This window comes from Salvia splendens, chromosome 6, assembly GCF_004379255.2.
Source record: "Salvia splendens isolate huo1 chromosome 6, SspV2, whole genome shotgun sequence".
NCBI classification, from domain to species: Eukaryota; Viridiplantae; Streptophyta; class Magnoliopsida; order Lamiales; family Lamiaceae; genus Salvia; species Salvia splendens.
Genome location: NC_056037.1, coordinates 31,949,382 through 31,963,132, shown reverse-complemented (window position 1 = coordinate 31,963,132; position 13,751 = coordinate 31,949,382). Strand labels below are relative to the sequence as shown.

General features: G+C 36.5%; 1 protein-coding gene and 1 pseudogene across 1 annotated transcript; both read left to right on the top strand.

Annotated features, from left to right (window-relative positions):
* Nucleotides 1-850: 850 nt before the first annotated feature.
* Nucleotides 851-7,285, top strand: LOC121809789 (annotated as a pseudogene).
* Nucleotides 7,286-7,433: 148 nt separating this feature from the next.
* On the top strand, nucleotides 7,434-11,187 carry LOC121809790 (uncharacterized hydrolase YugF-like). The gene is made up of 4 exons (XM_042210590.1): nucleotides 7,434-8,835; nucleotides 8,983-9,075; nucleotides 9,189-9,256; nucleotides 10,786-11,187. The coding sequence occupies exons 1-4, from the start codon at nucleotides 8,212-8,214 to the stop codon at nucleotides 11,081-11,083; spliced, it is 1,083 nt and encodes a 360-aa protein (XP_042066524.1). The 5' UTR covers nucleotides 7,434-8,211; the 3' UTR covers nucleotides 11,084-11,187.
* The last annotated feature ends 2,564 nt before the right edge of the window (nucleotides 11,188-13,751 follow it).

The window sequence follows — 13,751 nt, the reverse complement described above, 5'->3', positions numbered from 1 at the left end:
TATATATAGTGTTTCGGAAAAAAAAAAAATTAATTTTCGCGCTGGGCGGTGCGCTGGGCGATCCGGGAGCTGCAATAGCGCCGAAAGGACCGCCCAGCCGACCGCCCAGCGCCACGCCACCGCCCAGCGCTGCGCGGTTTCTCTCTCCAGTCAGCGGCTGGGCGGCTGCAATAGACCGCCCAGCGCCGGCGCTCGGCTGGGCGGTCGCTGTGGATGGTCTTATAGTTAAGATCTTCTAAGGGCATTTGCATCTACGGACAACATTCGGCCTGCCTCCGGCGTGGGCCCGGATCAACCAATGCACGGGCCTAGGTGGGCTTGCGCTGCCTATACAGATTGCAGAGCGTCTGCGTTCCATGGGCATATAATCGGCCAATTCGGGAGCACCGTGTTTGAAAATTTTGAATTTTGATTTTTGATTTTAGATTTTAGATTTTTGTTCCCTTATTTGAACTTTTTTCATGATTTAGACTTGGCCTAATTTATGGCTTGTGATTCTCACCCAAAAAGTAAATATGATTTGTGGATGGTATGAACTTAACTTGGATTTGTGGCTTGTGTTTTTGAGTGCCATAAAGGATTTTGGACTATTGAAGATAAATTCGTACTCACCCCATCAATGGAAATTGATCATAGTTCTTTTTTTCGAGACATAAATGTTTTGACCATAAAGTTGTTAGCAAAGTCCATTTTTGATCAGTTATATATGACCATATTTTTGTTTAAATCAAATATGTTTGCGTCGTTCTAATATTGGTACAATATAAATAAACTCATCTAGTCTCTTTACAAAGAGCTGTTAAAAGAATAATTTAGAGTTTAAACTGATAAGATTAATTTATTCATATATTTATTGAGCATCAAAAATATCAATTTCAAATAGTGAATACAAAATCCGAGTATCCATTTTACTGAAATTTACATTCATATTTCCAAATAATCTTATTTTCCAAACAAGCATACGAGGCATTAATTAGTTCAATTAGTAGAAAAAGAAAGAACAAAGTTTAATTAATTTACATTTGATATTTTTTCTTCCTTAAACCCTTTCTCTCCCTAAAACCCCTGCGCTGTATCGGAGTAATTCCTTCAAAATCCTGACGGCGGTGATGTGGCCGGAGCAAACCTCTTTGTAAATTCGCCGACTATTCGATTTTCGATATCATTTTTTGTGTGATCGCTAAAAATGTCTAAACTTTCGAAGCTAAATGTATCGAACCCGAAGGTGTGGGTGGTGATCGGTGTGGGCCGTGCCGGAGTTTTGATCCTCGCCGAGGTACATCGCCGCCGCCTCAACGCCAAGAACATCTTGAATGAAGATTTCGGAGCTTTTGTTGAGCGCTTCGAGCTCCTCCCATATCCTCAGCCTCCTCTGCCCGCTGCTCGCCTTCCGCTCTCTGGTCTCACCTTCGCTGTCAGTGATAAGTATGTAATGATTAATTTTCTCCTATATTTACTTGTTTTTCATGATTCTGAAATGGTGATGATCGATATTAAAAAGTTTCATGGTTGGCTTGTATTTTGTTTCAGTGGGGTTTGATGATCCTAGTAAATGTATAAGGGATAGTACTGAGTTCGTTGATTTTATTGAAATAGTTTTAATAAGACTCTGCCATTTGTGAAACTTGGAATGGTAAAAGATTATGTACGCGGTGAGAGCTTTAGTGTTTTAGTTTCCGGGAAATCATAATCTAGCTTCTTGCATGCGACATGCTCATGTCACTTTTTCTTTGTTACAAGGTTGCGGGTGTGCTTGATTATACTGAGATTTATGATATTTGGATGTGAGGTTTAATGAGATTAGTACGAATCTAGTTGCTCATTACTTTCATCACGTGTGTGTCCTGTAGCTTTGATGTGAAGGGATACATAACTGGGTTTGGAAGTGCGGATTGGAAGAGGACACATGAGGCAACATCAAATACTGCTGAAGCTGTGAAGACAATGCTAAGAAGTGGGGCTACCTGTGTAGGAAAGACATTCATGGATCAGCTTGGTTTTGGGTATCAGTACTTCTTAACTGAAATTTGCTTTTCTTAGCCAGCCTATTCTGACTATAGATAACGGAGATGAGTTATGAAATGAAATGCTAAGTCACAAAATTAGTACTGCTAGATTAAGATATCAGTGTTACTCCGTACCATGCTAGTCTTGGGATAAACTGCTATTTAGTTTGTGAAGGATCTTTTGGATAAGGAAGGGTGTGGAGGTTGTGGAAGGATACTGATTGTCATTCTTGACTGTGGTTGCAGGATATTAGGGGAAAACAAAAACTATGGGACTCCAATCAACCCTCAAAAACCATCTTATGTTCCTGGTGGATCATCTAGCGGATCTGCTGTGGCTGTTGCTGGCCAAATTGTAGATTTTGCTCTGGGTGTGGTTGTTTTGCTTCTGTCTTACGAGATTTCCACTCTTTTCACATGTTCAGTTGGGTGTATAAATTATAGAGCAAGATGGCGCTTTCCCAGTTATATTAGGACTCTTGTGTATCTAATATCTATAGGTGCTTTGATAAATAGATGAACATAGTAAAATTTACCCCAACATCACACCTTTACCTTTGATTGAAACACTCTCACAGCTCTTCCCACCTTAATCCTCATAGCATAATAGATAAAAACTGATTACTTTTTTTTATTCCTTATCGTTGAAAAGAAATAAAACCATAAAAATGTATACTTGATGTTCGATCATAGTTCACTTCTAGTCAGTTTAAAAAATTTGTTGATGCCATAATATTGTCTTATCTTGTGGTTGAAATGTTGAAGTGTTCAATGTTGTTTTTGTGCTAGTGATTTTCTGACTGTTATATGATGGCTACTGCATCCCTATCCATTTCAAATTTCATTAAAATGTGGGTGTTCCTAGAAAAGCTTGTTTTTTCATGATTTGCATGAATTGGACCGGTATTGTAGGTATTGATTCAGTTGGCTGTATAAGAGTACCAGCATCATTTTGTCGTATCTTTGGATTCAGGCCATCTCATGGACTTGTGCGTACAGATGGTGTCTTGCCAAATTCCCAGAGTTAGGATACCATTGGTATGTTGTATGTGTACATTGCAGTTTCAAAAGAGTCAAATTTTGTTAATTTGCCAAGACTTGTTTTTATGTGTAAACCAACATTTATAATCTATGATGATTGTCTGCGCTGAATTGACATTCTTTTCTTTTGTATCTTAGATCTGAGAAGAATCAGCAGATGTGCAATTAGGCTAAAAAGATTATTTTTGGAAAAGTTGATTGCCACTTGTCATGGTTTTACTCATCTGATCATTATGCCATTCTAGTTATTTAACTTATTTCGCATGCGATGCCCGTATCTGATTTCTTGCTCAAGATTACTATTCTGTAAATGTAAAATATTCTTTGTTGTCCATTTTTGATATTGTATTTTGCAACAAAATCACTGTAGGATTTTTTGCATCTGATCCATCCTTATTGCATCGCGTGGGACATGCTCTTCTACATAGAAGTCCAGTACTCCAGTTGAACCTAAAAGGACCCGACACATAATTATAGCTGATGACCTTTTCCAGTTGTCAAAAGTTCCCTTTCAGAAGACTGTCTCTATAGTGAGCAAAGCAATGGAGAAGTTATCTGGCTGTAAGTTTTCACATCATTTATATACAAATCCTTTGCTTTAAACTTAGTTTACTAATAATACACTATACAATGTTGGGTAAAAAAGGTTTCAAAACATAAGCAGATCTCCTAATATTTGCCCTTAATTTTGCAGATGGGAAACCTAAACATATTCAATTTGGTCAGTACATTGCTTCAAATGTCCCCAGCCTGGAACTATTCTGTGAAGAATCAACAAACAAGCAAACTGCAGCTACCTTAAGAGCATTGTCTTCAGCTATGCTACTGCTGCAAAGGTTTTTTTTCCTAAATCGATCTTGTATTAAGCATTTGTTGCTATATTGGTCTTGTATTAAGCATTTGAGATAGTACATATCATTGCCAAACTTTATTGTTCAGTATATTTTGCAACATGTATAAGTAATTTTCTGTAGTTCTCAGGTAATGAATTGCAGTGGGGATGTGGGAGCTTCTTAAATTTTATTAATTTCCCCTTTTTATCTCTGATAAGCAGTTTTGCTTTTCAGACATGATTTCAAAATCAATCATGAAGAGTGGGTTAAGTCCATTAAACCAAAACTAGGCCCTGATATCTCTAATCGTGTTTGGGCAGCAATAAACACAACCCTAGAGAATGTCAAAAGTCTTTATAAAAAGTAGAAATGCGTGCAGCTCTACGGAGCCTCTTAAAGGTATGTTGTGGTATTTTCAACAAAGCGTAAAATTATCCTATAATGTGTGGGAACTGGGAAGATTGGCTGAGGTTTGGGGCATGTTGTTGGATGTTTTTGGATATTGGGTTCTTTTCGTTTATTCTTCATGATCATAACTTACCTTTTACTGAAAATTATGGATTCTGGAAGTGATGCAAGAATCTTTACTTCTAAGCGTTTTAGTTTAATGGAAATTATTCTGTAAAGAAAATGGGAGTATGTATTGAGTAGAGAATGTTGAAGAACCATTGAGGCTTTCTAACAAACTTTTGGTAGTTGCAATTTATTGTAGCTTTTGTTTCTTAATTATGTATGCTTAATTTTTTGAAGGATGATGGGATATTAATAATTCCCACAGTGTGTGATCCCCCGCTCAAGCTAAATTCCAAAAAAAGTCTCCTTGCTGAGTTCCATGACAGATCATATGCTTTGTTGGGAATAACAAGTATGTCCGGAGGTTGTCAGGTAATCTATAATATGTATTATACAAGGTTTTGGCAGCCACAATCTTCACCCTTGCAATTAACCATTTCTATAGGACTCTCGAACATCTTCCGCACACGAATAAGCCCATAAGGTCATCTTTCATTTCGTTATTTTGGATATTCAGGCAGCGATTCCACTTGGGGTACATGATGACTCTCCGGTTTCTATATCACTTGTTGCATCACATGGGACCGATAAATTTCTACTTGATACTGTCTTGGATATGTATCCCTCTCTTCAACAAGAAGTCAGCATCATATCCAGTTCCTCATCACTGTCTGATACCAACAGTAACATGGATACTGCCGAACTTCTTAAAGAAAAGGTCCATCTCACTACTCATATACTACTAGATTCTCATGAGCTTCTTAAATTTGTAACTCAATTTGTTCTTGTGATATTTTTCAGTTACATGATGTTATTTTACGCTAATTGTTTGGAGGAGCTACTTTTCTTGATGGAATTGGTAGTATGTTGTGACTATTCTTGTCAGAGTATGAGTGAAGATTTTGGCTGCTGGCTTATTTTTGTCCTGTCAGACAAAATTATAAGCATGTCTTTAATCTTTGTATGACAACCCACACACCCTGGGCGAATAAAAGTTAAAAAGACATGATTGCCACTTTAAACTTTTTCAGCATGTTCTTATCACAGTGTGGCATAGATGCCATTGGAACAATCTAAACTGCAACAGGGTTGACACTTGACACTATGCATATTTGGATTTAAGATTACAACAATAATTTTAGCAGTGACATTTCTTTTGGATTAACTGATAGAGGCTGATCAGCTTGCCATTTGAAGAGTGATAAGTGATACACTGTAATAATGTCTTAGAATGTTCTAATTTCATTAACGCATATTACTTTGGAGTTTGTAAGCCTGCAATCTCAATTTGCTACTGGTACTCTGGTATGGATTCTAGGCACAGCAATACTTCTGTTCCTTACTTGCTATCTTTGTTTCCATTCTTTTACATTTTTAGTCCTTGGAGTAGTAGTATACCATTGCTATCTATATTCTTGTTCTAGATATTTGTCCTTTCTTCTGATGGTTGCCTGTGTCATTTTTTTACATAATATTCCTGCAGGGTAATGCTGCATACAAAGGAAAACAGTGGAACAAGGCGGTCAGTTTTTATACAGAGGCAATAAAATTGAATGATGCAAATGCTACCTACTATTCCAATCGGGCAGCTGCTCATTTGGAGTTAGGATGGTTGGACACTTTCCCCCCATTATTTACAGTAGCATTTTCTTTCTTAAGTCATTTGCCAAACTTGTGTCCTTACACGTGCTTTTTATGCAGCTACCAGCAAGCTGAAGAAGATTGTAGCAAGGCAATATCTCTGGATAAAAAGGTCAGTGAAGCTTGCTCTTGATTTACCTAACGAAAGTGATGTTGTGTTGCTGTTTTAAATCTAGTTATTTCCCCCCACTTAATTGACATGTTCACAGTCCCATTGCATACCTCCTTCCATGTTGGGTGTTATCTTGGTAGTGGATGTCTTTCCAGTTCCTTGCATTCAAAATGGCGATCTGTAATGATCTGTTTGATTCACATCTATTTTCTTGCTTGAATAAATCTCTACCTGAACATTCATTAAAGATGAGCCTTATTATTATAGCATGCTCTTTAAAAGATGAATATTTAGTTGATTTTGTATCCCGAACCTGACAATTTTCCAATGTTCAAATAGATCTTGACTGAGTGCACTTTTGTACATTGTATGTTCTGCAAATAAACTGTAAATAGCTAATTTATTCCATTTTGGATGCGTTCCTTTATAGTACTTGAGTTCTTTTCATTGTCCGTATTCCCCGGCTATTTTTCTAGCATATAAACGAGCTTCATCAAAAGTCAAGCAAACTGCAGCCCTCGTTGTTAAGTCACATGTCTTCATGGCTCTGGTTATAAGTCCTAGTATCTGTTTTAGTCAAAGCAGTGAAAGAAATGTGATTTGCCGACAAGTGGTCTTCACATAAAAAGGAATTCTGAATAAAATTCCACCCCTGCAGTACGTGAAGGCCTATTTGAGACGAGGGACGGCTAAAGTTTTCTACAAAGAAGCTATTGAAGGTTAGGCAGGAGTTGTGAACACTCTTTAGTGCATGATTGTATGTAGCATACATGTTCATAGTATCGGTTTTCTACTTGTCTATATCTAATATCATAATTTGTTGTGGTGACATACAGACTTGAAGCATGCACTCGTTCTGGAACCACAAAATAAGGTCGCCGGAAAAGAGGCTAAGGAAATTAATCACTTGAATCTTCTGCTGCTTCATCTGGTAATTTAAGGTTGGACATACCCAAGCTGTTGTTTCATGCACTGATTCTTTAATTAGGAAAAAATAATTTATGAGTTCAAGGTGGCTAATGTCTCCACTTGATAAATCAGTTCACCTATTTAACTATAAAAAAACTTCTTAAATGATTCTAGGTCGTAGTTGTGGAACAAATACAATCAAAGGTATCAGTTTTCCTTTTTATTATTAATTTGTTACTAATAAATAATTTCATATATATCCACAATTACTTCCATGTGGAGTACACACCTGTTCTCACTCATGGTTTTTTAATACACGCACCTTTAGTAGTAAAATAATTGCAGTTGACTTTTTTGAGGTGAATTCATTGTGATTGCAATAATGTAAACACTATATCGAACTTATTGTACTACTATAAATTTCGACATAAATAATGAATTAATTAAAAAAAAAATCAATAATCGTAACAATTTTTGCCTATGTCTCAAGCAAGGCATGTATAATAACGTTCTACATAAAATCTTCATCCCAGACGCTCAATATTTATTGGGAAATCTTCGTTAAGGATTACCATTTGAATAAAATGCAAACTGCTAGAGAAACAATTAGTCAATTCTACATTACTTGTCCCAAAGTGAAGATGGAGTAATAAAATGATGGCATGGAAATGAAAGCACTTAATAAAAAATCTCCATCCACAACCACAAAATATCAATTCGTGTACATACATACACATTACATTTATGTATATTAATATTAATATTATTATTGGTATATAATCAACAAATTAAAACCAACACCACTGATTATAGATATATACATAAAATGACCGAAACTCACGCAACCCTAACAAATAACAATAGCCTTCTCTCTCTCTCTCTCCTCTCTCCCTCCACCAAATCTCCTGCAGTCCCTCCATCCAAACTACATATCCAAATCCCCCATTCCATCTCCATTACAAAAAAACAAAAAAAGAAGAGAGAGAATCCCAATTCTGCCATGCATATTTGTGCATGTGTATGTGCGTGTATGTAACAATGCTCAATTAAATCAAAACAAAACTCCTTACATACATATATATACATACGTTTTTATTTATATATATATATATATATATATATATAAACACACATACACACGAACACAGAAAAAAAAATGGCCCGTAGCCTGAGCCTGACCGGATCGGCGGACTTTCTGTACCGGAGCTTCTTCTCATACTCGGGGCTCCGGTCGACGAAAACGGATCTGCAAGAGGGGACGGTGATGCACTGCTGGATCCCGAAGAGCCAGAAGGCGTCGAAGCCGAACCTGATGCTGGTCCACGGCTTCGGCGCCAACGCCATGTGGCAGTACGGCGACCTCCTCCACCACCTCATGCCCCGCTACAACGTCTACGTCCCCGACCTCCTCTTCTTCGGGGAGTCGTGGACGCGGCGCCCTGACCGCTCTGAAGACTTCCAAGCGCAGTGCCTGATGCGCCTGATGGAGGTGCACGGGGTGGAGCGGCTGAGCGTGGTGGGGATCAGCTACGGGGGGTTCGTCAGCTACAGCATGGCGGCGCAGTTCCCGGAGATGGTGGAGAAGGTGGTGGTGTGCTGCTCCGGGGTGTGCCTGGAGGAGAAGGATCTGAAAGAGGGGTTTTTCGAGGTGGCGGATCTGGAGGAGGTGGCCAGCATTCTCATGCCCCAGACGCCGCAGAAGCTCAGGGAGTTGATCAAGTTCGCCTTTGCCAAGCCGGTCAAGGGCGTCCCTTCGTGCTTCCTCTCCGATTACATCCACGTACGTTGTTATTCTCGTTTTTTTCAAATTTATTTCGGTAGGGACTATATATTCTAAATTTCGAAAACCAATTAATGAATCAAACAAAATTGTGTATTTGTAAGAAGACTCATATTATTATGGTGCAAATTGTTTGGTGGAGTGCAGGTTTTCTGTACAGAATTTCTTGATCAGAAAAAGGAACTAATTCATGCTTTAACTGCCGACAGAAAGCTCGATAGAATACCCAAGATAGAACAGGTTATATAAATAATTTCAATTACCCTTTTTCTTATACTCCGAATGTATGAGAATTTAAACTATATATTGCTTAATTATTTGTTTTTGTCCATATATATATATATATATAACAGCCAACGTTGATCATATGGGGAGAGCAGGACAAAATATTCCCACTGGAGTTGGGATTCAGACTCCAAAGGTTAGAGAACACCAACTTACTACTTCATCCGTCTCGTACTATTTACACTTTTCTTGTAAAATAAAAACTGACTAATTAGTATAATTAAATTAACAATTTAAGTCACTTAATTAACTTAGCTCTAATATCTCATTAAATACCCTATTTCTTACTAAAAATAGAATTAGTACAAGTAGCCCGAGCTAAAAAAAAGCGCAAATAGCATATATTACTAGTATCAATTACCGTTACTAGTTTTTAAGTTTTCCTAACTAATAGATAAATAAACTGAAGTAGGTTAATAGACCATTGATTTTTAAATAAATTTAATGATGATATTTTTTAAGATATTAGAATTAACATAAACGGGAGGAGATCCTCTGTGGTATCTCGTGTGATGGTGTTTTTACACCCAAACTGCGAGTTTTTGACATTTTTTCTCTTCTTTTATTTTTTTTTAAATTTTCGTTTGCTATTTAAAATAGGTACAAATAAAATATAATTTTTATTTTTCTATCTACTACTCATAATTATAAATTATTTTATTGGTATTGATTCAAAAAACTAAAATTTATCATAACATTTCTATTTCTATTTTTAAGTAACTAAAATTTTCAAAGACTGATTTTTCCACATTGCATTTTTTTCAAGTTCAGTTTTTACCTAATCATGTTTGAATTTTTAAAATAAAAAAACACTGATAGAGATATAAAAAAATATGTGTACTTTTAAATAGCATTTTCCTTTAACGGCCAAACATGTTTTATTAGTGACTTAATTATCAATCTAATTAATCAGATTAACCTAACTAATTAAATATTAAAATTTATAAAATATATTTTTACCTATAATAAAAATACTAAAATTCATAAAACATTTTTTTACATATAATAAACAATATTAAAATTTATAAAATAATTTTTTACCAATAGTAAAAATAAAACTGAATTAAAATTTTATAAAATATTCACAAATTTAATTTTTATTATAGGTAAAATTCATGGGAAAAATATTTTATCAATTTGAATTTAAGACATTTATATTAAATATTTTTATAAATTATAATTTAATTTAAATTAATACTCCTATTTAGTATAGGTCAGAAGTATTTTATAAATTTTAATATTAAATTAATTAGGTTGATATGGCTAATTAGATTCATAATTAAGTCACTAATTTGGTGAAAACATGTTTGACCATTAATAACGAAAAATATTAATCATGGATTAAAATATATTGTTTGGGATCAAAAGGTAACAAACTTAATTTATAATACCCAAAACAATTTTAGAGTAAATGTAAAAGACCAAATTTGGACTTTAATCAGTGTAAAAATACCACCGCATGAGTTGTTGTGTCAATACTCAATAGACACAAAAGAGGATCCTCTTCCAACATATATTTATATTAAAACAAAACAAATAATGTTGATACAGACTTGAGCAAAAACAATGCTAATACATGGTGCTCGATATATTATTTTATATTTCTTCTTCTTTTATTTAAATCTTCACTTGTAAAATTGCTAGATTGTAATGGAAAAATTGCAGGCACATAGGTGACAATGCAAGAATTAAAGTGATAAAGAATGCTGGACATGCTTTGAACATTGAAAAACCAAGGGAGTTTGCTAAGCATTTGAAAGCATTTTTAATTGAAGATAGTTCTAGCCCAAGATCAAATTGGAATTGGAGTTGGAGCCCAAACTTGAGTTCATATTCAAATTCAAATTCAAATTCAAATTCAAATTCGAATTTGAATTCGAGTTCAAGTTCATATTCGAATACCAACCCTTACTCCCTCTCATCGTTGCGACAAAAAAATTTCTTCCGGACTAGTAGCCCTTGATATTAGTTCTCTCTAAAAAAATTGACAAATTTGTTAACTAATTTTATTGATCATGTATGCATAATCTTTTTGCTATATGATCATGATTACATAGTGTGAATCCATTACTATTTGTCCATAAAAAGTTTTGCTTATTATAGATACTAATTTATAAAGTAAAAAATAGAAATATAAATAAAAATTTGCTAGTACAAAACGAGACATATCTTATTATAAAGTAAAATTTATAGTAATAAATAGATTGAGACTAGAAGTAGTGTTTAGTTTCAAAATGAATTATTCTGGTCAAGAGAAAAATAGATCTCTACTTCCATAACTATAATTGTGGACTAAAAAATGGGAGCAGAATTAATAATCAATAGAATACTTATATAATATTTCAAAATGGTTTTTATAGTAAAATAAAGGTTATTTTCATATTAATATATAGTAATATTTTGACATTTTTAGTTTTTTCTCCGAATAATATTTTTTGAATACAAACACTAGGACATCCTACTGTACAATAGTGGACAAACACTAGAACATCCCTAACAAATTCACAATTTCACAAATACGGAATTAAAATTTTGACACGAGTACAAGGGGAAATGCAATCATAATTTCATTAAATTAACATAATTAAAAAAGTACAATTCAAAAAAACACAACATCCATAAATTACATTATAAATATCAATGTGCACTCCTCCGCGCCCACAACTCTTCAATTATATCCTGCTAGTGTCGAATATGGACTTCTTATGTTAGAGTTTGTATACTAGAATGTGTTAGAGTTTGTATACTAGAAATCACCTTTCGAGTGATTGAATACTGTAAAACTCTTTATTTATTTTTCAATGGATGAAACAGATTATTTTTATCATAATGTTGTTATGTTTTATATTTAATGGATGTTTATTGCATATTTAAATGTACAAGTAACTTAACAAAGTCTAAGTCTTTGTTTTAGTAGACCGGTTGTGGGCGTCGTCCACTTTAAGGTAACACAGTCAGTTCCGAATAAAGAAAAATAAGAATTTCACAACCTAGATAGGCCTAGACTACCTATCGTGAAAGGTTGCAATGTCAGTCCACATATTTTTAAGACTTACTGAAATAAGATGACATCGGTGTAGTAGAGCACTGGATTAGATCTAACAGCGAGACGGGCCACCTAAAGTATATCCCATCCGCCAAATAGCAGCCAATGTTATGCTGGTTGCCGTTGGCGACAAAACTGATGGCTGGACCGACGCCCATGCACTGCTCGTTGAAAAGGGGCGACGACTGGAGGATGTTGATGTCGTTGTTCGACCCGCTACCCCAAAATATGCATGTCAAATCCACAGCCGATAGTCAGTGGGGCAGTTCTTCCACTCCCAATACATGCAATCTATACTGCCCAACATCCCGAGAAACCCGTGCATATCCATTAGATCCTGGCAGTCTTGAGGGTAGGCTTCTGAAGATACTTCTCCCCGAATATTTGAATGACGCCCTGACAAAAATACTTGAGACAGTCGCGGGCCGTCGTCCCGCCGATGTGGAGGTATTCGTCGAACATGTCGGCCGCGCCTCCGGAGGCCAACTGCCTAATTGCAGCAGTGCGTGAGTGACCGGGTCTGACACTCGCATCCACCCTGAACCGGAAGTACTTGTACCGACGCTCTAAAGCGTTCACGATACGCATAAATAGATCCCGGTGCATCCTAAAACGCAGTCGGAAGAAGTTGTCCCCAAACCGTGACTGCTCAGCGAAATAGTCGTCAAACAACCGTTGGTGTGCAACGACGTGGTCTCGGTGACTACAACTCGATTCTGGATGGGGCGAGGTACCGCCGGCTGCTGCTGCTGCTGCAAGGCCTCCCGCATCAGGCGATTTATCTCCGTGGACGTATAGGCACGTATCTCTTCGCGAATTCGCCTCGATAAGTCATCACCATCCCCACCACTACCACTACCACTAGCCATCTCGGGATGTCGAGAAAAGTAGATAGAAAGAAGAAAAACTCGTTAATACAAGTGATGCAAATGAAAATGAACTGGAACGAGCCGTATATATAGAGTTTTGAAAAAAAATGCTCTCGTCCGTTGGCTTGTCCGTCGGGTGCCCACAATAGCTGACGACCCCACGGGCGAGACGGCGGACGACCGCGTTATCCGACAGAAGATCTCTCGTCTGTCTGGGTTGTCCGTCCGCGGCTCGCTGGTCGCAGTAGTGGACGAGCGCGATGGAAGAGCGACAATAGCGGACGACCCGACGGACGGGACGACGGACGACCGCGTTATCGACGGACGACCTCTCGTCCGTCTGGGTCGTCCGTCTGCGGCTCGCCGGTAGCAGTAGTGGACAAGCGCGACGGATGATCGGCTCGCCGGTCGCTCGTCCGCCGGCTTGTCCACTATTGTGGATGCTCTCAAAAGAAACACTAAGTGAATTTATTATTATTTATTGAGAGATTTCGGAAAAAGGATCTCAATTCGCATGCCTTTCTAAATTTGGGATTAAATTCGTTGACCTTTCGAAATTGAGATTGTAATGTGCAAATTTTTCGTAAATTTTTTTTTTGAATTTTTTAATCTATTTTCTCTTCGTTTACTTATTATTTCTGTCATAATATTTACGAATTGATCAAATAACCCCCTAATATATTTTACTTCAATTTTACTTATTATTTATCTCTTAT